This window comes from Microtus ochrogaster, linkage group LG1, assembly GCF_000317375.1.
Source record: "Microtus ochrogaster isolate Prairie Vole_2 linkage group LG1, MicOch1.0, whole genome shotgun sequence".
Lineage (NCBI taxonomy): Eukaryota > Metazoa > Chordata > Mammalia > Rodentia > Cricetidae > Microtus > Microtus ochrogaster.
Window position 1 is genome coordinate 57,448,182 of NC_022027.1, and position 15,574 is coordinate 57,463,755.

The 15,574-nt window shown below is 38.6% G+C and overlaps 1 protein-coding gene across 3 annotated transcripts in view; it reads left to right on the forward strand.

Annotated features, from left to right (window-relative positions):
- Mtf2 (metal response element binding transcription factor 2) overlaps positions 1–9,974 on the forward strand; it is a 38,837-nt gene extending 28,863 nt beyond the window's left edge. For 2 of the 3 annotated variants that reach the window (XM_005359653.3, XM_026785136.1), the window contains 5 exons: positions 552–722; positions 4,062–4,167; positions 4,343–4,395; positions 4,502–4,606; positions 7,441–9,974. In XM_005359653.3, the coding sequence (XP_005359710.1) occupies positions 552–722; positions 4,062–4,167; positions 4,343–4,395; positions 4,502–4,606; positions 7,441–7,798 (793 nt within the window). In that variant the 3' untranslated portion in view covers positions 7,799–9,974. The remainder of the gene's footprint in view (positions 1–551; positions 723–4,061; positions 4,168–4,342; positions 4,396–4,501; positions 4,607–7,440) is intronic. The other variant, XM_026785135.1, reaches the window with a different exon arrangement.
- The last annotated feature ends 5,600 nt before the right edge of the window (positions 9,975–15,574 follow it).

Here is a 15,574-nt window from a genome sequence, read left to right on the forward strand (position 1 = left end):
AAGTTATTTCTGGTCAGATTTTATGTATTACAAATACATTCTGAAATAGAATTTATTGGAATCAAATACTTGCTTTGTGAAGTATCTTACTTAATTATTAATTTGAGACAGGTTGTTACTGATATACGCTCAGGCTTGCCCATGTCCTGGGTTCATTCAGAGCCAGAAGCCCTGAGGGAGGTAGAGGCAGGAGAATCATGGATTCAAGGCCAGTTCACCTTCATAATGAGATCCTGTTTCATAACACTAGTGACCATAAAAACCTGAATTCAAATATTTCCCTTGTACTGGGACTGTAGCTGTCTATCATCACACCTAATACAGAAGCCATATTTGGAAGAAGTTGAACTTGAAACTTTCTCTATTTTTGTCTTATCCCTTCTACCTGTTAGCCTGAAGCCTGTAGATAAGAATCAGAGACACCAACGGGAAAATACTTTTGTGGTATGGGTAGCTTTTCATGTATAAGGGCCTAATTTGAAAGTTGTAAGTTAGGGTCTTCCATGTAAATGTGCAGCTTATAAAATTTTAGTTAATTTTTTTAAAAATAGGTTTATGTCTGGGAAAGAAATAAAGAAGAAGAAGCATTTGTTTGGGTTGCGAATTCGTGTTCCTCCTGTGCCACCAAATGTGGCTTTCAAAGCAGAGAAAGAACCTGAAGGAACATCCCATGAATTTAAAATTAAAGGCAGAAAAGCATCCAAACCTATATGTGATTCAAGGTAAAAGTTGATCTGTGATGTAGTTTTTCTTTCAGCTTATTTATTTGTAACTGATGATGTGTGTTATGTGGTCGCATTAGAATATATTAGAGTGCCACAGACCTGGGTAATCTCCAACTCCAAACCCAGTCTATAATTTCCTTTCTAGGCAAGGTGAGAAAATGTGCTAGATGTTTATTTATTTTAGGCCTTTGGCATTCAAGGAATAAACAGTTGATTTAAAAAAATAACTTAAAATATTTACATCTTCACTTGTTGATTTACTTTTTATTCGTTCATTCAGCACTTGTCAGACGCCTTCCTTTCTCAGTGCTGTGGAGATAATGACCAGACAGAGTTTTCCCTTGTGCTTAATGGATTGCGTTATAGTGAGAGAAGTATGTAATAAACATGTAAAATAATTGATGATCATTTTGATGCCATTTAGAATTAATTCAGTGTTTTAGACCCCACTGGGTCAACAGAGATGAGAACATTGTTCTTAAAGGGGAGGCTTAAGGAAGGGCTATGTAAGGTGATCTTGGAGAGTCAATTTAGAGTAATTTAAAGACTGAAGAATAAAGGGGCAGAGAATACTCCAGGGTGCAGGAGTACAGGTGGGGAGGCTATGAGACATAGTCTAGTTGTCAACAGAAAACTAATTTGGTATGAATGGGAACTAGAGAGTAAGGATTGGATATTTGAAAGATTGGGTGGGTCTTGATCACATAGCAGCTCGTAGGTAGGGATCCCCTGTTCCCTCCAAACAATGGTAGCCATTTAAATGGTGTAAGCAGATTTAATTATCCTTAAAAAAATTTTTTGGAGAATAGTTGAGCGGTTAGAATAGAGGTAGGAAAAGAAAGAGACTTGGTTTTGTCCAGATGAGATGCTTGCTTGGGCAGGAGTGGGTGGGAGCAGTTAAGTGGAGTGAATAGGTTTGAGATCTCTTTTCAGGAGAAGAACTGAGATCAGATTTGCTATTAAACTAAATTTATGAGTGAAAGGGAGGAGGATAAGTTAATAGATTCGAAATTTATGGTTTGAGCAACTCATGGATGCTGGTTTCTTAGCGAGGATAAGGAGGAAAGTGATGGTGAGGTGGGTGGAGCATCTCCTGGTTCTGTTCTCACAACGCATCTGAATAGTTCCATGGAGGCGACTTCTGTTTGTACGTGAGCAGCGCAGGTCAGGTCAGGACTGACTTTAAAGGTAGGAGAACGAATAAAATGACGTAGGGAGTAAGCAGAGAAGAGAATGGTTCTTCAGGTGGTGTCTGGACTTAGAAATTATAACGTGGAAGGGATGAAATAAACAGGGATGAGAACGACACGACCCGCATGCTAGGAGGAGACCAGGAGCATTTGGGTTAGGAGTCAGTAATGGTGAATAAATTAAATGGCATTGGAAACTAGTAAAATGTTTACTGGACGCTGTAACATTTTGTTATTGGTGACCTTGACAAGTCGTTTATTTAGAGTAGTAAAGATTGGAATGAGTTGAAGTATGACTACCTGCACTTCCTGATTTATGTACAAAAATATGCTTCTTCTGCATGTCAGGGTTACTCACATATTCAGAATTATAATGAAGATAATAAAGAGAAAAGCGCATAGAAGAATCCTGAATGAGGCAGAAAAGAGTGGAGAGGAAAATGTCATCAAAGCTAAGAAGTTTGTAAAGTGAAGACAGAATGATAGTAGAACAATTTTAGTGTTGGGAAATAATTGGAATCCGTTTTTGTGTTCTAAGAATGACTCAGTGTCTAAGAAAGTTGAGTGTAGGAGAGAGTGAAGCTAACGTCTATTGCCTCGGTCTGAGAATAGCTTTTGATAGCAGAGGACAGACCTTTCTGGTGAATATAGATACGACTGTAGAAGCTAGAGGCCAAAGTTACTGCTGGGGAGTCTTATTTCTCAAGGCAGTGTGAAGTGAAAGGGCCGTATGCAGAGGGAAGTTTAGAGAGAGAACAAGTTTGGAGTAGTTATGCCGCAGAGTAAGAAATATGTTTACAAAACACTGACTACCGTAGCCATTTGAAGGTTTTAGTAGAATACATACAACTGAGTGGTTTCGTTTAAAAAGGAAATGCTTATTTCTACCATTATCCAATTTGATATAGTCCTTTATATCAGTTGCTATCATAAATTAGAAAAAAAGAATTTCACAAACATCACATTCTATGATGATGTTAAGGAGGATGCTTCGTGTGGTAGCTCTCGGATTGATGCTACTGAGAAGGACTCCCGCTTCCTTCTGGTCCTCTTAAGGCTGTGTGTGTCACCACTGCTATAGGTTACATTCTCTTCTCCTCAACATTTTTGACTTCTAGGCCTACTTCTCTGTCCTCCTATGTCATCGCTTGCTTCCACTTTGAGTTTTTACTGATTTTATCTTATTTCTATTCTACTTTAGTAGTGTTGCTTTTCTTTTTCTTTCATTGTATTTTCCTGATACAATCCTCATGATCCTTTATCTTACTAGCTTTCTTGTTTATGTGGGAATGTCTGATGGAAGCCCTTCAGCGCACAGGAAGCACCTTTGTATCTCTTATATCTTTCTGTAGCAGCTATTCTTCATCAAGTCTGGATTCTGCATGTTCTCTTCTTTTAGAGATACCTTTGACTATTGAACTTTTTCCTTTGGTATTGCTTAGTACTTACCTTTATTTTCTTGTTTGCTGTTTGACCTATCAGTGGCTGTGTCCAATATGGAAGATTTCTTATTTCTCCTTTATGTTCTGCTGTCTTGGGCTTGATCCTGTTTCTGACCATGTCACTCAAGGGTGTATGTACGTGACTATATATTTAAAGAGAAATTGGTGATACTGAAATTTTAATATAAATATTTTTATTAGATTAACTAATTTTGTAGTCATTTTTTGTTGTAAAATTTTAAAGTCTCCTCCAAATAGTAAGAAACTAAAGTTTTAAAATTCAGCTGGTGGCCGGGCCACGGTGGCATACGCCTTTCATCGCGGTGGTGCATGCCTTTAATCCCAGCACTCGGGAGGCAGAGGCCGGTGAATCCCTGTGAGTTTGAGGCCAGCCTGGTCTACAAGAGCTAGTTCCAGGACAGGCTCCAAAGCTACACAGAGAAACCCTGCCTCTAAAAACAAACAAACAAACAACAACAACAACAACAACAATAATAATAATAATAGTAAAATTCAGCTGGTATGGCTATCTGGTGATTCATTATCTTTAAAATCTTGAAGTAATAAGCATATTAGAGTTATAGTAAAGAACACTTTTTTTCTTGGAACTTTAAAAAGTGTGATTCAAGTTGTTTAATTAGCTATGTAAAGCAACTGTCATTTTGCTTTCTGCAAAGATTAAATACAAACTGGCTTTGTTTCAGGGAAGTAAGCAATGGGATAGAAAAAAAAGGAAAGAAAAAGTCTGTAGGTCGTCCTCCTGGCCCATATACAAGGAAAATGATTCAAAAAGCTGCTGAGCCACCTTTGGTAAGAGGGTTTCTTTGTAAACTGCTGAGCCACCTTTGGTAAGAGGGTTTCTTTGTAAATGCTCTCGGGAAGGTCCGTGCGATGATCGAGTGTTTTATTCCAGTTAAAGCAGAGCTGTCCTTTAAGAATATTCCTTTTCTTTTTTTCCTTAAATTTTTTTTTTTTTAATTTCCAGGATAAGGAATCAGTTTCAGAGAATCCTGCGTTGGAGTTACCTTGTTCTATAGGGTAAATAGTTGCTTTTTTCTTTCCTGGAAATTTTGTTTGCGAGGGAGTTAGTGTTTCTATTGTTATGTAATATAGTTGTCATACCATTTGCATTCTCTTGTCTCAGGAGAACTGAGGGGCTTGCACACTCATCCGGTACCTCAGATGTGGACCCCCTGGGAGCTTCCAGTGCAAAAGAAACTACCTCATCTAGCATTTCCCGGCATTACGGGTAGGCACTCATTCTGTAGACCAGGCCGCCTTTGACTCAGCTTGGGACTGCCTGCCTCTCTGTGCCTTGAGTGACACCACTGCCTGTCTTTTTAATTTTTTTCTTAAGTTTTAATTAAATTAAATTTTTTTTTTTAAGCTTGGTGAGCCAGTGTGTTATTTTTCTGAGGGAGGATTACTTACAGGACCATATGTGACTTAAAGGCAGCTCTGTTCCTGTGACATCCTGGAGTGTCTCTGTGTGACTGCTGACAGCTCCAAAGAGCTCCTCTCCAGAGATGCTGCACTGTTTTTATAACTGTAAGGGAAGCATTGTAAACCAGGCTGGCCTTGACCTCACAGAGATTCTCCTGCCTCTGCCTCCTGAGTGAGTCTTTTTTATGCTTTCTGAGTTTTGTAAGTTTCCTAAATCAAGTTTTCCTAGCTTCCTAATTTTTTTTATTGATTTTATTGAGCTCTACATTTTTCTCTGCTCCCCTCCCTGCCTCTCCCCTCCCCTTCTCCTATGGTCTCCATGCTCCCAGTTTACTCAGGAGATCCTGTCTTTTTCTACTTCCCATGTAGATTAGATCCATGTATGTCTCTCTTAGGGTCCTCATTGTCTAAGTTCTCTGGGATTGTGATTTGAAGGCTGATTTTTTGTTTTATTTATTTATTTATTTTTTTTTGCTTTATGTTTTAAAACCACTTATGAGTGAGTACATGTGATAATTGTCTTTCTGGGTCTGGGCTACCTCACTCAATATGAAGTTTTGTAGCTCCATCCATTTGCCTGCAAATTTCAAGATGTCGTTACTTTTCTCTGCTGTGTAGTAATCCATTGTGTAAATGTACCACATTTTCCTTATCCATTCTTTGGTTGAGGAGCACTATGGTTGTTTCCAGGTTCTGGCTATGACAGACAATGCTGCTATGATCATAGTTGAGCACATGTGCTTGCGGTACTATTGAGCATCCTTTTGGTATATACCCAAAAGTAGTATTTCTGGGTTTTGAGGAAGGTTGTTTTCTAATTTTCTGAGAAATTCCCATAGTGATAAGCAAAGCGGCTGTAACAGTTTGCACTCCCACCAGCAATGCAGAAATGTTCCCTTTTCCCCACAACCTCTCCAGCATAAGTTGTCATTAATGTTTTTGATTTTGGCCATTCTTACAGGTGTAAGATGGAATCTCAGAGTTGTTTTGATTTGTATTTCTCTGATGACTAAGGATGTTGAGCATTTCCTTAAGTGTCCTTCAGCCATTTTAGATTTTTCTGTTGAGAGTTCTCTGTTTAGGTCTCTAGTCTATTTTTTTTATTGGATTATTTGTTCTTTTGATGACCAATTTCTTTGTATATTTTGGAGATCAGATCCCTGTCTGATATGGGGTTGGTGAAGATCTTTTCCCATTCTGTAGCTGCTATTTTGTCTTGTTGACTGTCCTTTGATTTACATAAGGTTTTCAGTTTTAGTTACTGATTTTTAAGAAAATGTTTAACTTATTCTTTCAAAATACAGATGTGCCAGGCAGTGGTGGTGCACTCCTTTTATCCCAGCACTCAGGAGGCAGAAGCAGGTGGATCTCTGTGAGTTTGAGGCCAGCCTAGTTTACAGAGCTAGTTCTAGGACAGCTAAGACTATACAAAGAAACCCTGTCTTTATCCTTCACCCCCAAATACAAGCACACACAATCCTCGTTTGTCCCTTTTCTTTTCATTGTATCTCTACTTTTCAATTAAGTCCTACGTTTTATTTATTTAGCCCATTGCATTTAGTTAGGACTGTTTGACTGTGGGCAGGTAATGCATTGCCTTCAGCAAGGACATTAGGTTGTTTTTTTTGTTTGGTTTTGTTCTTTTGTGGCAGAGTTTTTCTTTGTAGCCCTAATTTCCTTTCAGATAGTGATGATTGTATAGCGATGATTGAATAACTTGGCAGTAGATGTGACTCACGTGAACCTTGGGTTTTGAGGAGCAGAGCCTGTAAATTGTCGGTGTCACCACTCATCTGAATGTTTTCACTTTTAGAATTCAGACGGCACGTTTCTCATTATTTTTTTTTTTTTCCTTTTTCCTAGAGAGATGGCTCAGTGGTTTCAAAGTGCTCGTTATTCTTAGAGCGGACCTCTGTTTGGTTCCTAGTACCCACATCAGCCAGCTTACAACCACCTGCAATTCTAGTTTCAAGAGATTTGGTGTCCTCTCTGCCCTTCCTGTGCACCTACACACACATGGCATCCATTGGTATGCACAAGCCTGTGTGTGTAGAGGCCATAAAGTAGTCAGTGTTCTCTTTTCATCTTGTTGGTTCTGGGGGTTGAATTCAAGTTGTCAGTTTGGTGCTTGGTGCCTTTATTCACTGAGCCATCTTGAGGGCCCTACATTAAATGCTCTCTATGCAACCCAGAACTTAAAACTCATGTTATCCCTCCTTCCACAATCTACTGAATACGAAGATTAAGATTATAAGTGTACCAGATTTGTTAGGAAACATGTGGCCTGGCCGTTATATACAAGCTGTGTGCTTTCAGTTAAAGCTGCACCCCCTCTCCCCCATCTCCTTGTAGCTCACTATGTAGAAGCAGGCTGACCTCAGAGACTTGCGGCCCCTGCCTCCGGAGTTCTGGGACTAAAAGTGTGCGCTCCACACCTGGCTTTTGTTGAGAACTGTGATGCTTGCGGTCTATGACTGTGCCTCATTTCGGGTTTTTTTTTTTTTTTAATTGTCTGAATCCAATACACGGCCTTTTGCTCATGCAAAGGTTTTTAAACTCCAGATGATTTTTTTTTCCGTTCCCTAGATTGTCTGACTCTAGAAAAATCATCTTAGGAGATTTTTCTTTTCCGTTCCCTAGATTATCTGACTCTAGAAAGAGAACTCGCACAGGAAGATCCTGGCCTGCTGCAATACCACATTTGCGGAGAAGAAGAGGTCGCCTTCCAAGAAGAGCACTCCAGACTCAGAACTCAGAAGTTGTAAAAGATGATGAAGGCAAAGAAGATTATCAGTTTGAAGAACTTAACACAGAAATCTTGAATAACTTAGCTGATCAGGAGCTACAGCTCAATCACCTGAAAAACTCCATCACTAGTTATTTTGGTGCTGCAGGTAGAATAGCATGTGGTGAGAAGTACCGCGTTCTGGCTCGGCGAGTGACGCTCGACGGGAAGGTGCAGTACCTTGTGGAATGGGAAGGAGCGACTGCATCCTGACCGCAGGACTGAGTTATGTTCACTGCACTCATTTCCTGGTGGTCCAGGCTAAAGCCCTGAGAGAATGTGGGTTTTACTATCTTTCTTAAAAAAACAAACAAGCAGAAAACACAAAAAAAAATTCACAAAAGGAGATGATACTAGCCTTAACATGTACTTGTCAATGTTATGGATGTTGTCATGAAAAGATATCTTTTAAAAATCAGAGGAGAGACTTAATTTTTTAAAACTTGAGATTTGTAGAATGTTTCTAGGATAGGATATTAAACATGATTTAAACCCATGCATGGTGTTAGATAATTTTTCTAATTATCCATTGAGTCCATTTTTGTGATTAGTGGTTACCAGAGCAAAGAGATCATGTAGATAGCACAAGTATTTGGAGAAATATTGTGTGTTTTGTTACCAAAATGTTGGAAAAATTTATTTCATACCCTTTAGATTTCATAAAGTGCAGTGTATATAATGTCTAATGAAAGACTGTAAAATATTGAAATTTCTTTCAAGCAAAATGTAAAAAATATATTGAGCCTGTAAATTGCTCTGTGACTAGACTTCATTGTCGTCTTAATATATTCTTTGCATGTACACATATATACACTGTGTATATATGTGTGTGTGATTATGTGACCTATGCAATACAAATTATGGGAATGGGCAGCTTTGGAGCGTATATCCCATGATTCTTATTTCAGGAATAGTTGCAGTATTTACACAGCAGCGTTTCTTCTCAGGCTTGTATTGGGTGCTGTTGCTTGCTATGTATGAAGAGAAATGTGTCAAACAGTTCAGTGTGTACTGAAGAAAGGTGTGAACAACAGTGTTTATACGCTTTTAGATTGCTTTAGTCCTTGTAACTCCGCTGTTGAATACCTAAAACAAATCCAAGTGATACCTACATTATCCTATTAGAAGTGACATTTTTAGTTTTTTGTGGCACATTATGATTGTAAATGTCTGAGTTTTAACAGTACGTCTGCAGGAGGCCGGTGACGACTCCTGACTTGTCTGTAGTCATTGCTAGTCGTGTTGGAATAAGCGTAGTATGAACAAAGTGTTTGATTGCACAGGGTTAACAAACAGTGTGTTGCTAGCTGAGGCTAACTGCTGTTTTATTACAACATTACCTCTTGTTTTTATAAAATGTACCAAGATTTAAATTGATATTTTTATTTTACATGTTAAAGTTTCTTTTATCATGTGTTAGAGTTGTCTTCTGTTTCTTTTTGTTTTGTTTGTTTTCTTTCTTAGCCAAAGAGTAAACAGAAAAATATTGTTTAGGTAGCTCTTCATTTTACTTTTTTACATGAGTGGTGAATTTTAGACTAAAAATTGGGGAAATTTTTGCCAAAATTAAAAATCTGTGAAGTGTATTGATGAAAGAATGGTAAAACTATGGGTTAGTGCTTATTTATTCCATTAATTATTTGACTTTTTTTTTTTAAAAGAAACATGCTTTATTTCTTTTAAGCATCTTCAAAAGATGACTTTTCTTGTCACATTATAGCCAAAAGAAGCAGAGAACTTCGTTGTCCTGCATTTGGTTCCTGGCTGACCAGGTATAGATGAGCTTTACAAAGTGCAAATTACAAACTGTCACTTCTGTTCACCGCCACCAAAACGTGATTTCCCCTAGCTATTAATTTAAGGTTGCCTTTCCTGCAGCTGCAATATTTTGAATAATACACAGAGATTGTGTTGATTTTTGAATGTTTGTTTATCTAGGGGTAATGCAAAAATGTAATTCTTTATTCGCTCTAGCTGTACCATATCTCATTTCTCCACATCCTTTAATTCTAACTGAACACCAGCAGTATTTTAGTGACTCTTGAAGACACGCAGAAGACAACTTACCAAGCTGAACTGTCTCTAGACGTAATTATTGTGAATGTCTGTTTGCTTTTACCATGGTGTTCAGTTTGTATTTTTGAAATTGCTATACTTAGAATTAAAGCAGACCAACATTAAATGTGTGTATTTTTTAAAGAGCTAATGAGTTTTTCTTCTGTATTTGCTTGAAAATACACACTGGTGCAGTAGTAAACTGCTTTTATTTATCTAGGGAGGGAAGGATTCTCTAATTTTACTTTTATTTACTTGAGTTAGTCTTTAAAGACCTTTGCTTTCATTTATTTTTTTTCTCCCATAATAACATTAATAAATACTGTGTGTTCATCTGAAATGATCTTTTAAAAAGTTTATTTTTAGACAGCTTGCATCAAGCTTTGTATTTGGAAGACAGTATGTCTCTGCTCTGTCCTACCCTGTTCCAGATATGAGAGAATTTCAGACTTCATAACTGTTTCTTCTGCACAGGGGTTGGTGCATATGTAAAACAAAATTTCCATTTTTGCTGAAATGTTTTTTGCCTAAACTACAGAATGAAAATTGTAAAATAATATGCCTTTCTTTTTCTTTTTAAGCATTTAAGAGAAATACAAAAGAGCAAGCAAGCTGTAAATCTTGGCAGCTGCTGGACTAGGCAGACGTAGAAGAGGACAAGCCATATCTTTTGAGTTAGGCTCCAGCTGTCCAACAAGCAGCAACAAGGCAGAAGTGGAGGTTTTAGGAACAGCGTCGTGGAAGTACTCCCAGGTTTTGGAAAAGGCTAACTCAGAAGAGCAGGTAGACTAAGAGAAACTTGGTAGCAGCTCCAGAAGACACAGTAGCAGACCTTATTTTAATCTCTCTCCTTTGTGATTTAAAATATTTTGTAATGACCCCGGTACTAAATGACAAACCAGCAGAAGAGCTATAAATTCTCAATGCTGAGCTCAAGCAGTCTTCTAGTCTTTGTATGAACACCAAAATAAGTCTGTAAGTTCTGATATATAACGGAAGTCAGACCTTGCCAGGTGAGTTAATGTCCAAGTATCTGTATTTGTTTTTTGTCATGGATATATTCAGATTCCTGTATACCATTGTGGGATAAAATTGTGTTGTGGGTTACTTTATTGTGTTCCTGCTAGGTACTATTAAATTTTGGTTGGAATATATTCTGGCTTAAAATAGTTACTAGAGGTTGAAAGAGATTGTTTATTGGCTAAGGAAGATACCTCCCCCCGCCAGCCCTCTATGGAGAAATTTTCTTTCTCAATTATATTTGACTACAAAACTCCACAAGTCCCATTCAGTTTCTTTTAAGGCAAAATTTGATATGTCATACAGTAGGGACAAGAGTCTTTGCTCCAGAATATAAACAAAACTTGACAGTTAAAAGTAAAGTAAGAACTTCATCTAATCATGGGTGTTTTTCTAATTGGAGTTAATTAGGGAGTTTAGATGCCTCTGATACATTCTGACATCGGAGAAACTTTGTAAGCAAACTGAATTATAATATCAGGGTTTCAGAGTAATAGCTACAAGAAATGAGATATTTTCCTTATATTTAAAATTAGAATAAGCTCAGTGTGCTGTGGATTGCAAGTATCTCTCACTATTTGAGAGGCTGAGGTAGGAGGATTAAGATTCAGTGCACCTGCATCCCAGCACTCAGGAGGCTGAGGCAGGTGGATCTCTCTGAGTCTACAGAGTGAGTTCCAGGACAGCTAGGAGTTCACAGAGATAACCTGTCTAGAAAAACAAACAAAAATTTTGAGGCTAGCCTGGGCTACACACATAGTGCGACTCTGTCCCAATTAATTAAAAATTTAAAATGAACAAGAATAAGATAAATAAACAAGATTACTGCCCTTTTGTACCTGACAGAATCTTCTTTGTTAGCCCATTCCCTTGTTACATTTTCTGCTTCTGGAGATGCATATAAAAAACTGGATTCTTAGTAATTCCTTTTCTCAAGGATGTAATTTGTCACACTATTCCCACAAGCATAGAAACCTTCACAGGGGATAGATATGTTATGTATTTTGGGATAAAACAAATATTCTGTTAAAAATTTCTAGTTTAGTCATGTGACAGAAAACAGGCCTGTAGTATCTTATTAGCACTTGAGAGGCTGAGATAGGTGACCTAGAGCCTGCATGTGATCCAGTATTAAGATTCTCTCAAAATCCTAGTCTATGTCTTGCTTCTTTTATTCATAGTCAGACAATCTTTTTGTTCCGACTGTATGACATGCATTCCTCTTGGATCTGATGGTAAGTTTTTGAATGTACAAAAATTGGTGTATGAAGAGTGACCAATAATAGAACCCTGGATAACATTTTGCTCAACTGAATCTTACCAAAAAAAAAAAAAAACCAACAAAAAAACATTTAGTTAGAATTTTTTCAGGTCTGATGTGAACAGCATTTTTATGGAGTTTATAGAATGTACTCAATGTGTGTAAGATCAGTGATACAAAACTAGCCTGTTAATGTATCTTTTGAATGGTTGAGTGCTCTGTCTTTAAATTATTTGAAAGGTAGTCTGTACATGCCTGTAGACTAACTACCACTGGCCTCCTAGTAATGTCCTGTCTTCTTATAACCTAGTCTTTGGGAAATTAATACCATTTTATATTGTCTTATTCTACCATGATGATCCCATCCACTAGGACTTTATGATGTGCCAGAAAGTTGGTGCCAGCGTACAGTGCTGGCACACTAGGGCTACACAGAAATCCTGTCTGGGGTGACGGGGAGGGGGGGCGGGGGGGAGTTAATGCCCATCTGAATGTAGGTTTGTTTTTTTTCATTCTTCAAGGCAGGGTTTCTCTGTGTAATAGCCCTGGCATTTTCTTTTTTAATTTTATTCTCTGAGATTTATGTGTATCTATGAGTGCCTGCATGTATGTATTGCACCACTTGGGTATAGATGCATAAGAGGTCTGAAGAGGTGGTTGTCTGAAAATGGTTACTTGTCATGAGATGTTTGGTATCACCTAGAGCACCTAGGTCCTCTGGGAGAAGCGGCAAGTGCTCTTAACTGCTGAGTCATCTCTCCCATCCCAAACCTAAAAGTATCACTGAAGGGTAAGTCTTTCGGTTAGGACTCGAGTCATTTGTACATTAATTAATTAATTGATGTTGACCTCTGGCTGCCACACATTCATGAATGGGCGAGCAGCATTCAGTATTCCATTTTTGGCATATTAAGCTTTTTCCATCTGCCGTGGAAATATGAGCATTATTGTATTGCTGTGTATAGTGATCCTTAAGGGGATCTGGACTGGATCCTTACTGAGAGTGGTTAGGGACTCTTGGATACTTATTTTGATGGGCACAGTGGCACATGCTTTTATTCCCAGCACTGGTAAGGCAGAGGTGGGTGGATCTCTGGGTTCCAGGCCAGCTTTGAATACGCAGTGAAACCCTGTCCTAAGCTTACATGGCATGTATATGTATATGAATGTGCATGCATGCTGCAGTGCATGTGTGTCAGTCAGGACAAATGTGGAGTCAGTTCTAATTCTGCTGTTGTATTTAGGCAGTTAGAGTTACTTTTTTTAAAATCTTATTTCCATTAGTTTTTTGCCTGCATGTATGTCTGTGTGAGGTTGTCAGATCTTGAAGTTGCAGATGGTTGTGAGCTGCCATGTAGATGCTGGGACTTGAACCCAGGTCCTTTGGAAGAGCAGTGTTCTTAACCACTGAGCCATCTCTCCAGCACTATGGCAGTTAGATTTACATTGCAAGCATTTTATTACCGAGACATTTCACCAGCCTACTGTGTTTATGCTGGGGGTTGAACACTGTTCTTAACTGTGCTAAGTATATGTAAGTACTGATTAATAACATAGTCACCAAGTATGCTTAAAGCGAGGAAAATAATATTGGAAAAAAATTAAGGATAATATACTTATAAAATATTTAATACCTTTGAAAGCTGAGTAAAAATTTCATTTTATGTGGTGAGGGGAAACATTGGAAAAGACAGCAAAGGCTAAAATAATTTATAGCAGCTTCCAGGAGTGCCTTCCAGGTTAGAGTACTTTTTTTGTCTTTGGTATTTGAAAATAGTTTGGAAAATAGTTAGACATTTTTTTGTAGTCTAATCAAAGACAATTTTCCATACTAAACATTTAGAGCCTTTTTAAAAAGGATACAAATTTTGGGCCAGTAAGATGTTTACCCCCAGGCCTGACAACCTGAGTTCAATCCCTGGACCTATGAAGGGAAGAAGATAACTGACTCCTGAAAGTTGTCCTCGGACACTGGTCCCAGCTCCCAAGGATGCTGTGGTGTATGTTCACACACATGCTCACAATAAATTCAAGTATTTAAAAGAGAAAGCTCTAGTTCTGGATCTTTTATCATTTAAAGTTGTGTAAAGTACTCATCCATGTAAGCATGACGTGAAGGAAACCATCCTAATCTGTTATTTCTCTGCTAACTCCAAGTGATCATGTCTTTTTTTTTTTTTTAAGATTTTATATATCCAGTGTTCTGTCTGCATGTATGCCTACATGCCAGAAGAGGGCACCAGATCTAATTCTCGATGTTGTGAGCCACCGTGTGGTTGCTGGGAATTGAACTCAAGATCCCTGGAAGAATGGCCAGTGCTCTTCACCTCTGAGCTCTCTCTCCAGCCCCAAATGATCATGTCTTAGCTGGAAGTGAAGAGCAGGTGAGTGGGGGCAGATCCAGGGCAATGCAGGTGTGGCTAGTGCATAGGTTGTGGCAGTGATGCAACAGGCAAAGCAAGAAATCCTTTGTCCTATTTTTATACCAAAGCTCAATTAAAGTGAGTGCTGGTGTAGTGATGCCCACAGGTGACCCCAATACTAGGGCTGCTGAAGAGAGGAGAATTATATTAAGTCCTAGATACTGGGTAGTGTGGCAAAGAGAGAAGTTCTCAGTAGAGGGTTTCTATACATCGATTTGAGATGGCGTGACTAGTGCATTACAAGAGAAGGAGACAGATTACAACCTAAGAATAAGGGTCTAGCAAAAACAAGAGATGGCAAGCTGATACTTGAAAAATTAGTAGTTAATACTGTGCAACATTTTGTTATTACCACTGCTTTGGTTATGCTGGGAATGTCAGGTCTGTTGAGGATGATCTTTACACACAGGTCTTCTGTTGGGAAATCATTACATTTGATAATAAATGGGCTGTCTGCATATTTTGTAGGCTTTTCTTATTCCTTGTCTACCAGGCATATACAGTCTGTGGTCTAGGGTAGCTATCAATGTGCCCCAACACAAAAATAATAAAAGTTACTTAAAATAGGATTTTCTGGGTGGGTGTGGGTGTAAACTCTATTGCACAGTTTTCAAGTGTAAATGCTGCAGATGGCAATGCTGTGTGGTACAGTGTCCAAAGGCTGGACACGCTGTAAACTGTTGCCTCCCTTGTTGTTTGGCCAAGGAATATTTGCCAGCAGATTTAAAAAAATGTACAGGGGCAGCAAGATAGTGTGGGGAGAGGGGCTTTTCAACATGCCTGGTGAGTTTGAAAACAAAATCTTTTAAAGAATCATGTTCCCTTTAGGAATTTGTGCTGGCGAGATGGCTCAGTGGTTAAGAGCACTGGCTGTTCTTGCAGACTGCACCGTGGCTTGCAGTCACGAGTAACTCCAGTTCCAGAGGACCCAGCGCTCTCCTCTGGGCTCATGGATACTGTACACATGTGGTAGGTACACAGACCTACATGAGAGCAGAACACCAATATACAATTAAAGGAATTTACAGGGCTGCCACTGCCAATCCTGATGGTGGAAACAGAGAGCTGACTTCAGAGTTTTGACCTGCTGTGGCTCCCATGAGCCTACCCACCTCCTCCCCACAAAATAGGGAAACAAGTAAATTATGTATCAAGTCTGTGCGCTACATGTCTTAATTTTGAGTCTTTTGGGTTTTTTTTTTTTTTTTGTGGTTATGTTTTTGTTTGTGC